General features: G+C 37.5%; 1 protein-coding gene across 2 annotated transcripts in view; it reads left to right on the forward strand.

Annotated features, from left to right (window-relative positions):
- Window positions 1-19,237, forward strand: part of IFT80 (intraflagellar transport 80) — a 63,971-nt gene extending 44,734 nt beyond the window's left edge. For both annotated transcript variants that reach the window (XM_087725309.1, XM_087725310.1), the window contains exons 8-18: window positions 88-206; window positions 833-907; window positions 2,327-2,490; window positions 4,541-4,605; window positions 5,655-5,790; window positions 6,569-6,716; window positions 7,540-7,711; window positions 10,393-10,482; window positions 10,663-10,835; window positions 14,414-14,537; window positions 18,627-19,237. In XM_087725309.1, the coding sequence (XP_087581435.1) occupies window positions 88-206; window positions 833-907; window positions 2,327-2,490; window positions 4,541-4,605; window positions 5,655-5,790; window positions 6,569-6,716; window positions 7,540-7,711; window positions 10,393-10,482; window positions 10,663-10,835; window positions 14,414-14,537; window positions 18,627-18,740 (1,380 nt within the window). In that variant the 3' untranslated portion in view covers window positions 18,741-19,237. The remainder of the gene's footprint in view (window positions 1-87; window positions 207-832; window positions 908-2,326; window positions 2,491-4,540; window positions 4,606-5,654; window positions 5,791-6,568; window positions 6,717-7,539; window positions 7,712-10,392; window positions 10,483-10,662; window positions 10,836-14,413; window positions 14,538-18,626) is intronic.
- The last annotated feature ends 1,778 nt before the right edge of the window (window positions 19,238-21,015 follow it).

Genomic DNA, 21,015 nt, shown 5'->3' on the forward strand with positions numbered 1-21,015 from the left:
TTATATATTTCTTTACATTTATTATAGTTGAAATGCTGTACTTACATATTTAAGTTTGATTTAACTAAGCTTTTTTTAAATTATTAGGTTCGTAACGTACTTAATGATGCAGTGGATTTGCTGGAATTCCGTGACAGAGTCATTAAAGCATCTTTGAATTTTGGTTATTTAGTAGTTTCAACATCTCTTCAGTGTTATATATTCTCGTAAGTAATTAGAATTAAAGATATATTATCTGATAAATTGTAAATATTTAATAACTTTGATGTGGTTTGATTTAGAGAAGCAGCCAGAATTTAACAAATAAACTACAGTATAAACTCATCACAATTACTCATGGAATTGACCGGGTATGCTTAGTTATCTATGAGCAAAGCCTTTGTAGTGAACCCATATGGTTTCCTTAACAGAACTATGTCTTTTAAAGCAATTATGAATTCTTTAGAACGCTTAATTGATCTGTTTAGCCAATTTCTTTTGCCAAATCACTGAACTTTTTTTTAATATAAAGTTCTTTTTAAATGGGTGTGTGTCTGCTTTAAAGGAATATGCAGGGTTCTTGTAGAATACAACTCACACATGTCTATGTATATTTTTTGAATCACAGCAGCTGTAAATAAACAGTATTGTTATAATGATAACTAAAGCCAAAATACAGAAAAGGCAATTAAATAATCAATCTGTTTTTAAATCAAGTAAAAGTATTTATATTTTACATAATTTTGGCAATCTAAGAATATGTAGCCTTCTTGTGATTCTGTATAAATGAAGACATTTGTTAAATGCTTTGTATAAACAATTGTTAAATGTGTACTGCCTTCCCTTTATTTAGAGTTAAAAACTGGAATACACCTTTAATCTTTGACCTCAAAGAAGGAACTGTCAGTTTAATTTTACAAGCAGAAAGGTATATATTTTAAATAACTATTTAAACTATTTATTTTTATTAAAGTACAATTTATTCAAATACCATAAGGCGTTTCCATTTGCATTGATTTCAATAGGGATTGACAATCCCACGTTCCGTGTTTTTCTGTGGAGTAACAGATCAAGCATGCTAAATGAACCTGACCATTTCTCATATAGTTGGAACTACAGAGTAGAAACAATAATTGGGGTTGTCCATCTCTCCCCCTCCCCCTCAATCTTAAATGTAGGTAGTACCCAGAGGTGGTATTCAGCAGGTTCTGACCAGTTCTGGAGAACCGGTAGCGGAAATTTTGAGTAGTTCAGGGAATCGGTAATACCACCTCTGACTGGCCCCGCTCCATCTATTCTCTGCCTCCCGAGTCCTAGCTGATCAGTAGGAAATGGGGATTTTACAGGAATGGAGATTTTGCAGTATCTTTCTGCTGCCATGCCCATCAAGCCACGCCCACAGAACCGGTAGTAAAAAATGTTGAATCCCACCACTGGCAGTAACCTACTATTTATTTTAGGTCTGTCACTTGTTGATTGTAACTCGAGAGCTAAAACAAATGTCTGCTATATCTTCCTAGCAGGAGAATAATGGCAATGGCTTATACAAAAAGATATATTGGCATTAACATTGGCCTAATTGCCTGCTGGAGATGGTTGGAGCTCTAACTTGTTGTGACAGCCTTTCATCCTTACCTATTCGAAGTTGGAGAGTAGCATTAATGAGCGGGGGGGGGGGGATTGCTTCTTTCTAGAAAGGCTTGTCTCAAAACGGTGTTTAGCTAAGTCCAGTCCAGCATTGCCTACTGAATGCTTATTTTACCAAGCCTTCTTCCAAAGCAAGGTTATATCCAGTTTTAATCTATAGTTGGAATAGATTATTGATGTCATTGTTATTATCTCATTTCATAAACTTCCTTTTTTACACATTAAGAACCTGTTTGGATGCTGAGAATCAGCTGCAAAATTATTTTTGAGAAGAGAGCAGGCAAGAGAAAAGAAATTTAATAGTTATTTGCTTATCATTTAACTGCAATCAAGTAATTGGAGCATTAGTCTGTATTGGCCTGAATGTAAATTGGTCATCTGATATTCCACTCCTTTATGCAAATGAACTAATGAAACATTTATGATGTTCTGAGAGTTCAGAAATGGTAAAGGTACCCGTGTGCTAATATATGCATGTTGGATAAATGAAACAGGATTTATTCAAAATAATATTAGACAGCCTATTTTGACAGAATAGAAAACTCTAAAAACAAAACAAATGCTAGCATAATATTTTATATGTTAAAATAATGGAATAAACTTGTTAAACAATGCAAGCAATTTACAAAACAGTTAGACTAATTGTTACTATAATATTAACCAAGTTATTGATGGCTTTAATCTCACCGCCAACTCTTAGGCATTTTGTTCTTGTTGATGGTGGAGGAGTCTACTTATATTCCTATGAGGGACGTTTAATTTCCTCTCCAAAGTTTCCAGGCATGAGAACTGACATACTGAATGGCCAGACTGTATCCTTGAGTAGTGATACTTTAGCTATAAGGGACAAATCTGATGAAAAAGGTATGTGTACACATATTTTAATGTAATGTTTAAAATATGTTTTATATGTTAATTAATTAAAATATGTGGAAAATTTTCCTTCCTATATAAAGTCAAAACATGACTCTGAAAAGATTATTCATTCTCAGATATGAGGATATGGTAACACAATCTCCTACTTGGAAACATTTCTATCCATGATGATCTAATGCCCATATGTATTTTTTTAAAACCACAAATGATTTATAAAAGATAGTTTAAATTGAAAAGCAATTCTGTTTGTTTTAAAAAGCAGTAAAATATTTGTGAAATAATATTGTATAATATGTTTGGAATCAGCCATCATATCACATGATAGTACAGAATTGTGTTCTTTGTTCTTTTTGTAATACTTTTTGCCATTTTGTGTGTTTTAATAATCAACAAATTTAAAAAAACCTATAAGCTTTTGTTCTTTTTTCATTCTTCTTTGAGAAACAGTGTAGTTTTTAATGTATTCAGTATTCCTAATTTTATTTTCAAGTTATTATCACAAGTGTTTAAATAAAAGCTTTTGTAAAAGCATGTGCAATGAATCTGAGAAGGAAAAATTTGCATCAAAAAAAGATCCCAACTTTCTGAAGTCAGAAGTTACTTTCTTGTGTTTACACAGCTGGCTCAAACTAGCAATGGACTTAACTCTTTTTTCATATGTAACCAATAAGATCAGAACAACACCTGTTCTTATAACAGCACTTTTTCCTGCCAATACAGCCAGTGACCACAAACCAATATCCTGTATCCTTCTGAAGAAAGTCATAATATTCAAATGGAGGAATCTTTGAAAGTTCAATATGTTTGCTGCATTGAATTTAAATGAGATTATCAGTTAGATTTGGCATGTAATATCAAATTGTTTAGATTGTATTTAGAATTAATAATTCCTGTAAATGCCTTTGCATTCTGAAATGTTTACTGTACATTATTAGTATACTAGTGCAGAAACCTCACATGCAGAAATATTGAACAGTTATTTAATTTTAAAGTATAAAATCAACATAAAGCACTGCATTTTTGTTGACTTCAATGAGAATCATGCAGCAAAATATTTATCCCCAAATGTTTTCACTTTGCTGCTTCAGCACCAAGTCTGCATTTACCAAGAGCAAATTGAAGTTTGAAAGAGATTCCAACTAAGTTTGTAATGACAAAATCAGCCTTCCAAGAAAGTATTTCAAAGTAGAACATCTTAAAGTAGTTCAAAATATTATTTCCAATAGTCCATGAGTTGGAATTTTCTACAAATTATACATGATTGTATATACATTTTTCTAATGCAATATTTCCTAAATAAGAGCTTATTTAATGACTGAGACATTCACTTAACAACTACCGTGTTCATTTTATGACCACTTGTTCGCTTAATGTCTGCTGTAATATTGGGTGCAATCATATGAGGATCCACATGAAGCCATCCTGATTTACGGCCTTAATTTCAAGTTCAATTAGAGTCTTCAGCTGAGGTCTACCAATAGTTGTACTATAACTTCCAGATCTTTATATTATAACTTCGTTATATAGTACATAACTTTGTACTATAACTTCCAGCTTGAAGGAGATGGTGGTCTTACAATTATAATTTATAAGGCCAGACTATGAGACCCGGTACTCAACTGTTATTGGACCTGAGCCTTCCTATGTGCCTCAGCATTATTCTGTTCCTCATCAGAGGATTACATCTCAGCCAGGAGAATGGTAGTTATAAAAATAATAAATTGAATCAAAGTTATAAAGCATTTTATGCCTTGAAAAGAAGAATAGAAATTACTGTTTGCTAAATTGAGATACAGAGAGATAGATTGCTAGATCACTAGCAATAATCTCTCAAAAGAATATGACTTACATTTTGTACTAACTACACAGTAAAGGTGAACAGTGCCCTTATTTGAACTGTTAAATGCATTTATTAAATTAACCTAGTAGGGTCTCCATTTGATACTTTTTTGTACGTGTACCATCATTACAGTAAGAGACTTCTGAAAATGTGATATCTATATATCAGTAATCAGATTTTATCTTTTTAAAAATACAGTTATTGATCTGTTTGAACCTTTATCTGGCAAACCATTAGGAGATGGAAAACCCCTTAGTCATAAGGTAAATAATGTTTAATATTTCTGTAGTTTATATTGGAAAAAAGTATAATCTTATGAACAACTTATATCAAGAAGTTACTGGCACTGAGTAAATGTTTACCCAGATTCTATTTTCTATTACCATAGCAAGTTTCAGTTTGAAATCTGATCAGTCTGAGCAGATTCCTGTAGAAAGTGTTATGTGGTTACTGAGAAGTCAGTTGTGTTCATTGATGCTTACTCTGAGACCGAGTTGAAGGAAGATTTTTTTAAAAAATCAATAAGAATCAGAAGCAAGGTGATTGAAAGCTGGTATTGTTCAAGCAATATCAGCATTAAGAATTTGTGTCTCTTGTGTAGGCATCTTTTTCACAGTTCTTGTTCTTATAAAATAACATTAAAATACTATATTTTATTTGAATGAAACCTTATTACTGTAGTCATATGCCACAACTGTTCAACTTGAACATGTCATATCATTTTAATCTCTTTTTTATGGTGATAACAAAAGAATTTTCTATCCTGAAATGAGGAAACCCATTTAAGCATGCATGAAGTTCTCTGAATCAATCTGAAATATTTAAATAGTAGCTCTCGTTTAAGTAGGACCACTCCATAGTCTTAAATTTGTGGATTAATAATTCTTTATCTATTTTCTAAAATTGTTTCTTTCCATTCCCATTTTATGTGACCCTAAGCTACTAAGTTCCATTGGGAAGATAGATTGAGAAATAAAATATAGATGGGTTATATGGAAAATCTATATTTCCAACTTTAGATCATCTCCTACCAATGCCATTTACATTACCTCTTCCATCATATTATAAGAACATGTGTTTTCTAAATTATCTGTTATTTTATTTATTACACTAATTTATATGGCTGCCCAACTCTCACACAGTTATACTTAATGTGCTATAGCAGTAAGTATAAGTAAAATTTTAATTGGTAATATTGTACTATATTGTTGACAGTAGCAATATTAACATATTTGAGAATGCAAATCTTTATTACTGTAAAAACAATCTTTCTTTGATACAAATCTGGGTTTTGATTCAAATATTGTTGCAGACAGAAATAGTGGAAATTGCCTTAGATCAGAAGGGTCTTACAAATGAAAGGAAAATTGCTTTTATTGACAAAAATAGAGATCTTTATATAACCTCTGTGAAAAGATTTGGAAAAGAACAGAAAATTATCAAAATAGGTAAGAAATGGCTTACTATATTAAGTATGTATATTAAGCACTATAAAGCTGTGATTTTCATTGTGGTCCACAGAGGTTCACTATGTTTTCAGTTGCAGACTCTACAGTTTTCACCGTCTATCCAGGTGCAACACTTGCTCACTTCTGAGACCATCACTGCCAGTTACTTGGTTCATAAAAATGGATTAGTGGTTAAAAGTTCATGTATAGCACAGTCAATTAGGTGAGATGGACAGGATAGAAGTGTGTGTGCGAGGGGGGGGGAGAATGAGAATGCTGCTGGCTGCCAATGCACACACACCCCCCTTCGTGCCTTCACGGAGGGCCTGAATCATAGGTGGTATTCAGCCAGTTTGTTCTGGTTCGGGTGAACCAGTAGCGACACTGTGGTATAATACACACACAGGTATACCTGAGTTTCTAAAGCATTAAACCCCAAAGGCTAAGTGGTACAGATGTACAAATGAAAGCAATGGACAAGGAGTAGCTGGCCATGCATTAGTGGCAGTTTTATTAATATGAAGCTTCAGATTGGATATCTGAAGAAGATTTTTTAAAACCTGTACATGGAATCAACTTCAACATGCTTCTATTGTTTTAATCTTTCAAGATAAGTAATAATGTAAGCATTTTATTTTGAATACAGAAATATATTATTTAGAATTGTATAAGTAGAGAAGAGTTGATGATACTATTTGCAGTTTTGAGCAGTACGTTAGAATAGATTATCCAATTTAGTTGACATATATTTAGTTTATTTAGTTTCTTTTTTGTTAAGGAACAATGGTGCATACTCTGGCATGGAATGACACATGCAACATACTATGTGGTCTGCAGGATACACGTTTCACAGTCTGGTACTACCCCAATGTAGTGTATGTAGACAAGGATCTCTTGCCAAAAACTCTCTATGAAAAGGATGCAAGGTATTTGTTTCATACTCCATTAATAGTTTTCGCTAATAAAATATTTTTAATCTAATCTTTGAGACTGAGGCTCTATGGTGCAAGCAAACAACAATTTCCAATCTGATACTTCAAATTATTTGAGAAGCCAGGGAGACCCTAAAAGGTTTTCAGGTTTTGGTGAAAAAAATTCAGCCTGATTGTTCTTCATTTTGGATGTTTCGGGAGTAGGGGTGGGGGTGGGGATGGAAATATGTGCATTTTGCCTTAAGGAGTTTCAGCCTTATTTTGGCACTTTGACACCAAAAATTAGCCACTGAATTCCAGCAAATTTTAGCTGTGTTTAACTTTGTTTCTGGAGTTTAGACAAGGTGTGCAATTGAAATGCAGAATTTCAACACTTTTTAAAAAAAAATTACATATACACCCAAAATCACATTTTTGGGTACATTGGCCATTTTGTTTGAAGGCTGTAGCTGGAGTTCAGGGCAGGGACATTAATATGAACCATTGGTTATACATACTTAATAGAGAAATACCTAACTTGTCAGTTGCTAAGTTTACTAAATATGACGTTTCAGAATACAAACTTCCAGATTTTTTTGGACTGAACAATTTTAAAAAAGGATATACAAAATTGGGCTGTATATTACTTCTTAATCAGTAAATTCTAGATTAGCAGAGCAGGAGTGTCCAGCGTTATTTCCACCATGATCAGTACATATTCAGAAAGAGATCATAGTTGTTATTTTAAATGGAATGTCTTTCTGTTTCATCAGTATTCTATCTAAGTTACATTAATTCTAAAATAATGTTTCTGAACTCTGTTCTTTTTTCCTAATAGTGAATTTAGTAAAAGTCCCCAGATCTTAAGTTTTGTTGGCAATCAGGTAACAATCAGAAGAGCCGATGGCTCACTTATTCACATTAGTATTTCACCATACCCAGCTATTCTTCATGAATATGTGAACAATTTGAAATGGGAAGATGCCATCAGATTATGTCGTTTTGTCAAGGTAAATATAATGTTAACTTTTAGAAAAAGGTTAATGAGGGAGAGACATGTGACTTCTTTAAATTTTAGATTTCAATAATCCCTTCAGACCCCCATCATAAAATGTTTTCCAAGGTAATTTTATTTGCCTGACTTGTGATGCACTGAAAGAGGCCTGCTGCTTAGAAAAACTATACATACTGTATCTTCTACTGGTAGTCCTCAACTTACAGCAGTTCATTTAGTGACTATTCAAAGTTACAAGGACTCTGAAAAAAATAACTTATGGCCATTTTCCACATGACCATTGCAGCATCCCTGTAGTCACGTGATCAAAATTCAGATGCTTGGCAACTGACTCATATTTATGACAGTTGCTGTGTCCCAGGATCATGTGATCACTTTTTGCAGTCTTCTGACAAGCAAAGTCAATTGGGGAGTCAGATTCATTTTACAACTGTGTTATTAACTTAACAACTGCAGTGATACACTTAACAACTGTGGCAAAAGTTGTAAAATAGGACATAGCTCACTTAACAAATGTCTCACTTAGCAAGAGAAATTTTGGGCTCAATTGTGATCGTAAGTTGAGGACTACCTGTACTTCCCTCTGCCTCAAACTGTTAACAGTACTCAACTTCAAATATCTTTCAAAATATGTTTGTCTGTTCTTTGCTAATAAACTGGAGACATTATGCTTTAATGTTTGGCTGCCTTTCTGATTATACTTGCCACCAGAGAGTTATGTATTCATTTCTGAGCAGCTTAACTGTAGGTTTGGCTATTAACATAACACTATTTACATTCTGATTTCTGTACATAAGAGCAGTCATTTAAGGATGGGGGTGGGTGGGAAGGAACATACAATAGCCTCTTGCTTGCTTATCATAACTTCCTTCAAGAATAGCCTTTTTATCACAGTGCACTAGTGCATTGCATCTCCTAGCAACATGTACAGTAGTTTTGTAGCAGGTGCAAAATGAACACAAAAGAGAAAGCAAACTGAGCGGGTTCCTCTGTGGTTACCAAAACGGCAGGAATATTTATTTGGTTCCTTTTTAAAAAAAAATCTTCATCACCTTTCCTGTATCCTAGATAATTGTCAGATATGATGGTTCTGTTAGGCTCTTATTGTAAAGCAAAATGCAGGGACTCTTTTTTCCTAATATGACATTCCATCAGGTAATGAATGATGCTGTGCAAAGCTTTCACAAGAAAGCATCTAACTCATTTGCATGTACCGTAAAGACAATTGGGAGTAGTTTCCTTTTCTCTATCATTCCTTTTTCATTCTTCTTTCCCCATCTTCTTAGAAAACTGTAAGGAACAAACATATTACTTTTAAATAATCTGACAATCTTACATATTTACATTTTCTCTGTTTACTGAAAGAGAATGAACTATAGATATCTGCCACAAGTATCCAGTTGCTCTGGAAAAGTGCTAGTTAAGTAAATAGAAATATTCTGAATCTCAGTTAATTTTGATTCACTTATGTTTATTAAATCATGTATCTGCTATAGTGAGAGCAAATAAATGCAAATTACTAGTTTCCAACAGCCTGATAATCAGGGGTTAATTTCAGAATTAACACCAGACAACCAGTAAAGCAGTAAATCATTCCCTAATCAAGAAACTAACAACTCAGAAAAACAAGCAAGCATTAAACACCAGCTTAATCAAGAAACTATCACAGAGAAAACAACACCCCCACAAGCACTGATAGAACAAACTACGATATATTAACACAGAGCGAAACACATTCTAAGATGTTCCCTAGTCAGGTAATGACATTTGTGCAAATAACCAATCTCAGAGGATTCCACAGTTCAACCCTGAGCTACATACTGTATATTCTCTTTTATAATGCTATCTAAATGTTTGTTTTTATGATATGAGAGGTGATTCTGTTTTTCTATTATCACAAACTCATACCTGTGGTGAAATTCAATTTTTTTTACTACCGGTTCTGTGGGTGTGGCATGGTGGGCGTGGCAGGGGAAGGATACTGCGAAATCTCCATTCCCACCCCACTCCAGGGGAAGGATACTGCAAAATCTCCATTCCCACCCCACTCTGGGGCGAGCCAGAGATGGTGTTTGCCGGTTCTCCGAACTACTCAAAATTTCTGCTACCGGTTCTCCAGAACCTGCTGAATTTCACCCCTGACTCATACCATTGGTATTTGAACACTTATTGACATAGTTAATAAGTGTATAGTTAATGAAGCGTATAGAGCCGAGGTGGCGCAGTGGGTAGAGTGCAGTACTGCAGGCCACTTCAGCTGACTGCTAGATCAGCAGTTCAGTGGTTCAAATCTCACCGGCTCAGGGTTGACTCAGCCTTCCATCCTTCCGAGGTGGGTAAAATGAGGACCCGGATTGTTGTTGGGGGCAATATGCTGACTCTGTAAACCGCTTAGAGAGGGCTGAAAGCCCTATGAAGTGGTATATAAAAATCTGCTATTGCTATTGCTAGTTATGCTATTTTAGATGTTTTTATGTACATGATTTGTATATTATTGTAGTTTTTTCTTTATTAAATGTATATATAATCTGGCAATACACTGCACTATAAATGTATAAGAATATGGATAGCCCATTGATTCTTAGATAGTGGTTAAATTACATTCATATCAATTTGGCATAAGATTAATGTTTATACTCTATAAGAAGAACAGTTATTTTAATATTTTCTTCTCAGGATCAAACATTATGGGCTTGTTTAGCTGCTATGGCAATCGCCAATAAAGATATGAACACAGCAGAAATAGCCTATGCATCAATTGGTGAGGTAAGTAGAACGGTTCACTACTTAGTAACTTTCACTGATTGATTGATAATATTTCATGCTAACTTGTTGCAATTTAAAGGACTTGGCATTTGCTGCATTATTTAACTTATTGCAAAACTAGAGTTTAACCAACTTTATTGTGCCTCTCACATGTTGTTGTTTTTTTAAAAAAACCAACAGATTGATAAAGTTCAGTATATCAGTTCCATCAAAGATCTTCCATCAAAAGAATCAAGAATGGCTCATATTCTGCTTTTTAGTGGAAATGTCCAGGATGCTGAAACTTTGCTTCTGCAAGCTGGGCTTATTTACCAGGCGATTCAAGTTAATATTAATCTATACAACTGGGAAAGGTAATACGGTTCTTTTATAACATTTTACAATATATATTTTTGTCTTGGTTCAGACTTGGATTTAACAGTTTAAATCAGCATTTCTCAACCTAGGCAGCTTGAAGATTATTATTATTATTATTATTATTATTATTATTATTATTTGGTTTATTTGTATGCCGCCCTTCTCCAGGAGGGACTCAGGACGGCGAACAACTCAAAGGGGAAAGGGAACATAAACAACAGTACACATAATTAACATACACGAAAATCACACAGCCATACCAGTCGAGAGGGGAGGGGAACTCATCAACCCCAGGCCTGCCGGCACAGCCAGGTTTTGATGGCTTTCCGGAAGGCCTGGAGAGAGGTGAGGGTCTGGATTTCTGCGGGGAGTTCATTCCAAAGGGCCGGAGCTGCTACAGAGAAGGCCCTCCCCCGGGTAGTAGCCAGATGGCATTGGCTGGTGGACGGAACCCGGAGGAGGCTGACCCTGTGAGATCTGACGGGTCTTTGGGAGGTAATTGGCAGCAGGCGGTCTCTCAAATACCCAGGTCCAATACCATGAAGGGCTTTATAAGTTACGACTAGCACTTTGAAGCGTATCCGGAGACCGATCGGTAGCCAGTGCAGCTCGCGGAGGATAGGTGTAACGTGGGTGTACCGAGGTGCACCCACAATCGCTCGCGCGGCTGCATTCTGGATGAGTTGAAGTCTCCGAATACTCTTCAAAGGCTGCCCCATGTAGAGCGCATTGCAGTAGTCCAGTCTTGAGGTCACGAGGGCGTGAGTGACTGTTGCGAGTGCCTCCCGGTTCAGGTAGGGGCGCAACTGGTGCACCAGGCGAACCTGGGCAAATGTCCCCCGGGTCACAGCCGACAGGTGATGTTCCAAAGTCAGCTGTGGATCCAGGAGGACTCCCAAGTTGCGCGCCCTGTCTGAGGGGCGTAAATTTTCACCCCCCAGCCTGAGTGATGGAATACTGGCCAAATTCTTGGGAGGAAAACACAACAGCCACTCGGTCTTGTCTGGATTGAGTACAAGCTTGTTAACCCCCATCCAGACCCTGACAGCCTCCAGGCACTGGCACATCATGTTAACCACCTCACTGAGTTGGCACGGGGCGGACAGATACAGCTGAGTATCATCCGCATATTGATGGTATTTGATCCCGTGCCGTCGAATGATCTCACCCAGTGGCTTCATGTAGATATTAAACAGAAGGGGGGATAGGACCGAACCCTGAGGAACCCCATATTTCAGGGGTCTAGGGGTCGACCTCTCTCCCCCAACTAACACCGACTGCGACCTGTCCGAGAGGTAGGAGGAGAACCACCGAAAAATGGTGCCGCCCACTCCCACCTCTCGTAACCGTTGCAGAAGGATACCATGGTCGATGGTATCGAAGGCCGCTGAGAGATCAAGGAGCACCAGGATGGAGGAACCAGAATGGCTCTCCAGAGATCATCGGTCAGTGCGACCAAAGCGGTTTCCGTGCTGTAGCCAGGCCTGAATCCAGACTGAAAGGCATCCAGATAATCGACTTCATCCAAGGACCGTCGGAGTTGAGAGGCTACCACTTTCTCAACAACCTTCCCAATGAAGGGAAGGTTGGAGACTGGACGGTAGTTGTTCAAACTAGCTGGGTCCAACGATGGCTTCTTCAGGAGGGGTCTCACCACCGCTATCTTCAATGCCGGTGGGAAGAAGCCCTCCCGAAGAGAAGCAGCCACCATCGCCTGGACCCAGCTCCGCGTCACCTCCTCGCTGTTCGCAACCAGCCAGGAGGGGCACGGGTCCAGTACACACGTGACAGCACTCACCGCTCCCATGGCCTTGTCCACTTCATCAGGAGCAACAGGTTGAAAGTCAGTCCAGAGGTGGTGTTCAAGACCTTCCCCCGGTACCCCGGCTGGCTCTGCGCAATTGGAGTCCAGGTCCATCCGAAGCCGAGCAACTTTGTCTGCGAGGAACTGGACATATTCCTCTGCTCTACCTTGTAAAGGGTTATCCACAACCCTCGTATTTAGGAGGGAGCGGGTCACCCTAAACAAGGCGGCAGGGCGGGACTCAGCGGATGCTATCAGAGCGGCAATGTGATTGTTCTTAGCTGTCTGTATTGCCGATAGATATGCTCCGATGCAGGTTTTCAGAAGTGCTCGGTCTGACTCGGATATACCTCAACTCCCAGAATTCCCAAGCCATCTATGCTGGCTCAGAAATTATGAGAGTTGGAGTCCACACATCTTCAAGCAACCAAAGTTGAGAAGCACTGGTTTAAATGATAACTTACATAATTTTGTCCCATTCCAATTCCTATTTTTTTTTCTTTCAGAATTAGTGTTGATGTAATATATACCAAAGTTTGTGACATGGCATGTGGAATTATTGATAAAGAAGCACAGGCCCCAATCCCATTCTGTTACACAGACTTTTTTTTAAAAAAAAAGAGGTTTTGTACCTGATTATAACATTATTATAACATCTTTAGCTCCGTGTATTCCTGATTATGTATGCTGCTCACATGGCTAAAACCCAGATAAAGAAGGCACCTAAAATTTATTTGGGGGATGGGGGTCTTTGGCTCTCTGCTTCCCTCCTTCAGGTTGGTTTCTTTAAAAAGAAATTATCCCGAGTTTAGAATGATTTTGATTTTCATGATTTTTCTAACATAAACCTCAATTCTAAAAATGCCATCTGTGAAATCTCTGAAATACCACAAGGTAGCGTTAGCTATTCTTCTCTAAAAGTTCAGATCTTATGCCAATCTATAAATATGGAGCAGTGGTGTTCTCACCTACTTTATAATGAACATGACATAGCTTAACAAAGAAAAGTAACATACTATTTATTAACTGATAAAATGCATACCAACCCCCAGCATACTTATATTTTCTTAACAGTGTCTCATTTTGACACTGCCTAAGCTTATACGTGTTCAGTTTCAACAAGACTGATATATTATCAGGTTTTTGTTTCTAGTCCTTAAAGAAAAAAATGTTACTGACAGCTATACTAATCTTAGGTCTTCTCGATGCAAAGAAGTAATTGTTATATTGGTAATAGGAAGCTGTTACTGTTTTAGAAAGTTAAGGGCTAAATTTGAAGTTTCCAGTCTAAAGTTTCATAGAAAGGAAATTTATGTGATGTGTATAATGTTTTGATTTGTATATGCTTATTGTACATGTAGAGCCTTCTACATAATCACAAAAGAGTGGGAATATTTTTTTTAATTTAACTGCTGTCCATTAGTAAGATACCATGAAAGGGGGACAGAAAAGCAAGAAGGTTCAACAGAATTGTTCATTGGTATTATTGCTTTTCTTTAGACCATCCAACAATTACGAAGACCACTATTTGCGGGAAAATATAGCTTAAAATGATTAAAAAACATAAACTTATTTAATGGGGAAAGTAGTTTTCAATTAAAGCAATCATTGCTGGCCTTAATGCTTGGTTTCTTCTTGCTTTATGATAAGAAAATGTTTCCTTAGTGCAGTTGCTGTATAGTGTGCATATTTATAAAACCAAGGCATTTGTGATCATTTTAATTTCTGAATTCGGCCTGATGAGCTTATTACTGTTTTGCTTTCTTCTAGAGCACTAGAACTTGCTGTGAAACACAAGACGCACGTTGACACAGTGCTGGCTTACCGACAAAAGTTCTTGGATGACTTCAGTAAAAAAGAAACGAATCAGCGATTTTTGCAATATGCAGAAGGGGTAAGTATTCTCTGGAAGTTGAGTTATAGTTTTTGAAACTCTGCTTTATAGCTATGAAACAATTTCGGACTGTAAGCCAATGTGTATTTAATAACACTGTGTGCTTATACTTTAATTCACAGTATGAAACAAAATCAACAACTTGATTTTGTTTCAAGATTTTCACTTTGAGGCTCAGTTATTAGCATTGATGGAATAGGGCCAAAGTATGTTAGTGGATATCTCTTTACAGTTATGAAAATCATACTGTGGAAATACTGTAGAGTTAGATAATATAGGTATAGTATTTTTGTTTTATAGGAAAAGATAAATATGAAAGGGGGGATTGCTGCTAAAGCTTTCAGGTTTATGATTTCATCAATACAGGCTAATCCAGTGAAAGATCTTGCCTTAGCTTATTCTGATGTGGCATTCTGAAGGAAACATTACAACAATAGACATGCTGCTTAGCTTATTAAAACTTCTCTAAGGGAAACTGAGTTTTATTTGAAAATCATATGCTGCTTTTGGCAAGCTGCACTGTAATGTTCACACTCCTTTGCATAACAAGATAGAAACTTGCAATACTGTCATATGGGACTCAACCGAGCCAGTAGTATCTGGCAAGTTTTGAATATATCACAATACATCACAGAAACAGCCCCCTGAAACAAGATAAAATAGTTGTGGAAAAGAAAGGCTTCATATGGCTTTGAAATCACAGCAGCTATCATGGCATATTTGATGGAATTAGAGCCATAGTACATAGTTGGGAAGGAAGACAGCTGAAATCCAAATAATTTTATTTCAGAATCCTATTCTCATGTGATTGCAAGTTTATCACAGAGGGGGGAAATATAACACATTCTTGGAGCCAAAGAACTTGATTCATGGTTTAGGCAGTTTTGGGGATTTGGTCATTTAGTATTTTTTTTAAAAAATTAACTAATTCATCAAACTGAGATCATTATAAAAGAAAATAGACTACAATATTCTGTTTTTTCCTCTGTTCAACAAAATATATGTATTTTGTAAAATCAGAATATATGACTTAGATAATATCATATACCATATTATTTGCACTATAAGACACACCAGACCATAAGGCACACATTAGCTTTAGAGGAGGAAAACAAGGAAAAAAAACTGCCTCTTTCTCCCAGCATCCATCTGGTATTCATCTGGCTAGTGTCCTTGCAGCAAACAACCTGCTTCCTCTGTATCTGCTACCTCTGTCAGAGAACACTGGAGCCTTTGCTTCCAAGCAGCTGATTGGCCATTGGATTGGCCTCCCAGGATATCACTGATCAGCTGTTCTAGGTGGCGGGGATCGTTGCCGCTGTTGCCATTCACCGTCACGGTGATAGGCGGCGTCAGTAATAGGCGGCGATAGGTAGCAGTGGTAATAGGTGACGGCAATCCCCATCACCTAGAACAACTGATGGCAGTATTCCTGGAGGCCGATCCAACCGCCAATCAGCTGCTATTAGCGAAGGCTCCAGTCTTCCCCAGTGGGAGTGAACAGGGGCAACGATGACAGGTGCAGTCGCACCAACCCCCTCCCCCTGCTGCAATATTTGCTCTAAGACACACAGACATTTTCACCCACTTTTGGGGGTGGATGGGGGTGAAGTGCGTCTTATAGTGGGAAAAATATGGTAGAGCAGTGCAGGAATTCTCTAACTCATCTCTGGAAGGGTGCTATGCAACCCTTGTTTGAAAACCTTCAATATGGGGGACTAAAGGACTCCCACCATTATTATAGGCAGTCTTTTCCTCTACTTAACTGTTCTTACCATCTGGAAATTCCTCATAGTATTCAAGCTAAATCTCCTTTATTTTCTTTTAATTGCTTCCTACTGGTCATTTTTTCTGTTCTCAGTTTCAAGAGAAAACAGGCATCACCATTTTTGCATGTGATTGCTTTTTAGATATTTGTTAGATCACTTTGATTAACTGACTGACTGACTGACTGACTGATTGATTGCTGATTCAATTTCTGTAGTTGCCAAATTTCAACCATGTGACTCTCCAATAGCTTACAATTCTAAAATGATAAAACAATTAAAATCCACAAAATAAATAAATATAAAGGGCAGCCTGATTATTATAGTTTTCTCTTTTGAAAAGAAATGCACTCATCTCCTTGATTTCTAGACCTATTATCACCTTAATAGCTCTCTTCTGAATCCATTTCATGTCCTTTTAAAAGTGTGATTCCTTTAAGATAATACTCCCTAGTGATGGCAAACCTATGGCATGTATGCTGGAAGTGGAACGTAGAGCCATCTCTCTGGGCACGCCAGCCAGTGCCTGTTGCTCTTCTAGGTTCCGATGCACACAAGAACACTGGCCAACTGGTCTTCACATATGTGGGAGCGCCGGAAACTGGAAGAGCAGCTGCTCTTCCTGTTTCCGATACTTCCATGTGTGCAGTCCCATTTTGACATTTGGTGCTGAAAAGGTTCGCCAACACTGCCCTAGTCCATTCTCACCAGCTGAGTTTATCTGCAATTGACATTTGTATTGTTAAAATTAGCATCTTACTGTTGAAGTAATTTCTTGTTAAAGTAATTAATTTAATACATTTTGTGCAGTTTTATTTGTAAACAAAATGTACATTGTTACAGGATATATGCAGGATGAGAAAAAAGCTTATTAGAATGCATAAAGTACTGTACTTGAGGAAAGAAATACATTACTAATGGTCATTTTATTTTATTTCACTCATATCTTGCAACTAACATATTTTTCAGTCTATAGATATACTTTTCCTCCCCAAAAGTGGGTGGAAATGTCTGTGTGTCTTATAGAGTGAATGTTGCCAAACCCCACTCACCCGCCCCCACTCTTTGGCCTCTGCCTCCCAGGCTGTGCTGAAGTTCGGGTACCATCGACTGGGCAATGCCGGTTGGCGACTACTCGGGGGAGGTCTTTCTCTGTAGCTGCTCCGGCCCTGTGGAATGATCTCCCCGCAGAGATCCGGACCCTTCCCACTCTCTCGGCCTTCCGTAAGGCCACTAAAACCTGGCTGTTCCAGCAGGCCTGGGGCTGTTGACCCCAAAATATGGTTCAGCCCCACTTGGAATGGAGTGCATGGTGGTTTTTTTTAATCTATCTTTTCTTTCCTCTTATTCCCTTTTGATTTATTTGTATTGTTAGCCGCCCGGAGTCCTACGGGATTGGGCGGCATACAAATGCTATTAAACTTTGAAACTTTGAAGTTGACCGGGCTGTTTGCTATTTGATGCAAGGAGGCAAATGACTGGAAGGCAGAGGCAGATTTTTTTTTCTTGTTTTCCTCCCCAAAAGCTAGGTGGAAAGTTGCAAGTTACTTTGATAACCTACAGTTGCTCTCACCTATAGCAGCCCCACTGTTAATATACAGCCTCAACCGGCCCTCTAAGGCCTCTCTCGACATGTACAATCTGTGCTAGGATACCAAAGCCCTCTTCTAGCCTCTCTCGACTCACATGCTGTCTGCCCTGGGCAAGCTCTTCCTAGATTTGCACATGGCATGCACTTGACCTCCCAAACCCACCCCATCTTCCCTTGAGTCATGTGCAGCTGATGCCAAGCCTCTCAGGTAACATCTGGCTCTTTCAGCTCACATGTGTCTTGTACCAGTCCTCTCCCCACCCCTGGATCTCTCATGGCCTTTTCCATACCTTACAGCATCATCTACTTCTTACCTGGGACTCCTACAGCATCCCACTTAATGTTCCACATATCTTGAGGTTACAACAGCTACCAGAACTGCCAGGATTGCTGTCACTAAGTTGTATGGTCATGTGAAATTGCATTTTACAATTGCATCATTTAGTGAATGCAATGCCAGTCCCAATTGTTAACATAACCTGAGGATTGTTTGTATTTAAGGTACATAATTTGGTATTTTCTATCATAATATTAGTATTTTCCCCCTAACTTAAAATTATGAAAGTTTTGAACCAAAGATAAAATGCAGAACCTCAGAGCAAGCCTAAACAATCTTCTTGGGCTAAACTAAGGAAACCCCAGATACATGTATGCACACACAACAGCCACTCATACATTTTTTTCTGTCCAGATAAAAATATTTTCTCTCCCCCCTCCCTCTTGATTTTGCAGCTTGATGTTAACTGGGAAAAAATCAAAGCTAAAATTGAGTTGGAAATTGCAAAAGAACGAGAACGAGCTACTGCTACTCCAACAGTCAGAGGAAGCATGATCATTCAGCACTAAGACTTGTATTGATTTTATGAAATATGAACTTTGTATATGTAATTCAATATATTAAGTTACTGATAATATTTATATACAATGTTTAGTTTTTATAGTTACTTTAGAAAATGAATGTGTATGTATGTAATCTGCTGGAATGATAAATACATTTTTGTTATAATGTTCATATGAGTACTCTAAATGAACACATTTCTAATATTATATGTACTGGTACTATTAATGGTGCATATTAAATCTGTCACATAAAACAAATGGTTAGCTATTCTGATTACTGACAGACTATTCTTGTTCAGCATGAAATCTGAGAGTACATTTGCTTATTATATGTAGGAGTTTTACAATTAGTTTTTTTAATGAAACATATAGTAAGATATTTTCAGAAAATATTCTCAATTTAAGTTAGCATGTCCAATCTTCTTTTGTCAAGATCTCCTTTATTTGTTTATTGATATTATACAATTGTACAGCATTTAAATAAACTATCATTTGGAATGAAATATTTTTAGGATTGGTGAAGCATGTTAAATGTGTAAATATATAATTTTAACATTTTATGAGGTTTAATTTCTTGTAAATGTATTTATTTATTTGTAATAGTTATAGAACTGCTTATCTTATAATCAGTTCTGGAAGGCTTCCAGTCAAAAGTTAAGACCCCATTAAAACCATATTTGGTCTAGTGGTTAAGGCTAGAAAAGGCTAGAAAGGAGGAGACTGTGAGTTCAAGTCAAGTCCCACCTTAGCTGTGAAAGGCATCTTTGGACCTGTCACTCCCCCTTAAGCCAACTTACCACACATGGTTATTTTTTAGGCAAAATAGGAGGAGGAAGGTGTGTTGGATATGTTCACCACCTTGTATTATTTGTAAAAATAATAAAGACAGGATACAAATAAATAAAATGAAAAATAAAAATAATATTAAAACTAAATATAAAATTAAAATCTGGCACCAAGACAAACTTCTGATGTGCACTCACCTCATCTTATCCCACCACTTGGGAGGGAAAGCTAGTCTTCAAAGCTTTACAGAAAGCTAAGAGGGTAGCTGAGTTTCAGGGACCAGAGTGTTTCATAGGGGGAAGAGGGGGGCTGTCATGGAAGAGCCACACTTCTAGCTCCCACAAGATGATAATATCTAAGGGAAGGTATTGAAGATTGTCCACCCTATCTCACCTGGTAGGAAAGGTAGATGTCTTTAGGGAAAGATAGTCCTGCAGATAACCTTGTCCTGTGACATAAAGAGCTTTAAAGGAGACAATCAGCACCTTGAATTGCATCCAGAAAGAAACAAAGCAGTATTGTAACATGGGCAAACATAGGGACACCCATTATTGTGCATGCTGCTGTATTCTAGACCAGGTGAAGCTTCTGCGTAGTTTGCAAGAGCAGCTCTACATAGACTGGGTTGCAGCTGGGAGGTAACCAAGACATGAATGACTATGAACAGGCACACTAGATGGAGTTTTGCAAAGGGCCCCTTAGGCACAGCTGCTACCTGCTCCTCAAATTGCATACCAGCTCAGTCTGTAAAAGTGCCACTTCATCAAGAGTCAAAGATAATGTATTATTTGGACCTGGGGAGGCAAAATCCCATCTTGCCACTGCATCTTGTTAAGGTTGAGTTGAAGCCGGTTCCTCCCAATCCAGATCTTTACAACCTACAAAGATTCAACCAGCATCACCAAAGCATCATCTTTCTGGGTAGGGTTGAAGATGTATAATTGAGTATCATCTGTATATTGATGATATCGGACCCTATGCCAACATAGGGCCTTCCCTAGCAGTTTCATGTAGATGTTAAAAAGGAGTGGTAAAATACTTGAACTCCGGGATAGTCCACATTGTTGGGACCTCCTCTCCACTTCCCACCCCTATCAGGAAGGAGTATAACCCAGAGTAAGATTGAAACTAGTCCAGAAAGATATGGTTGATGATATTGAAAGCCACTGAGAGGTCCAGGGTTGTACCATCTCCATCCTGAGCCCTCCAAAGGTCATTGACAAGTGTAATCAATGTCATTTCATTAGCCTGAACCCAGACTGAAATTCTTATTAAGAATTTATAAAAGTTCAGCGTACTATAAGGTCACTCAAGATTTTATTTTTCAGCCAAAAGAATCAGCTTTTGAGAGCTCACAGAACCAAATTTTGCATACATCAGAACCAAAGAAGAAGAAACTGTTTTTCCCCCCCACCATGCCCAATTAAGATGAATGAGCATATAAAAATAAATGCATTATGTGACAGGTATCTACAGTTATTTCGTGCTTTGGACA

This window comes from Thamnophis sirtalis, unplaced genomic scaffold (assembly GCF_051295495.1).
Source record: "Thamnophis sirtalis isolate CommonGarterSnake01/CBP01778 unplaced genomic scaffold, rThaSir2_p1.2 scaffold_11, whole genome shotgun sequence".
In the NCBI taxonomy this organism is placed as follows: domain Eukaryota; kingdom Metazoa; phylum Chordata; class Lepidosauria; order Squamata; family Natricidae; genus Thamnophis; species Thamnophis sirtalis.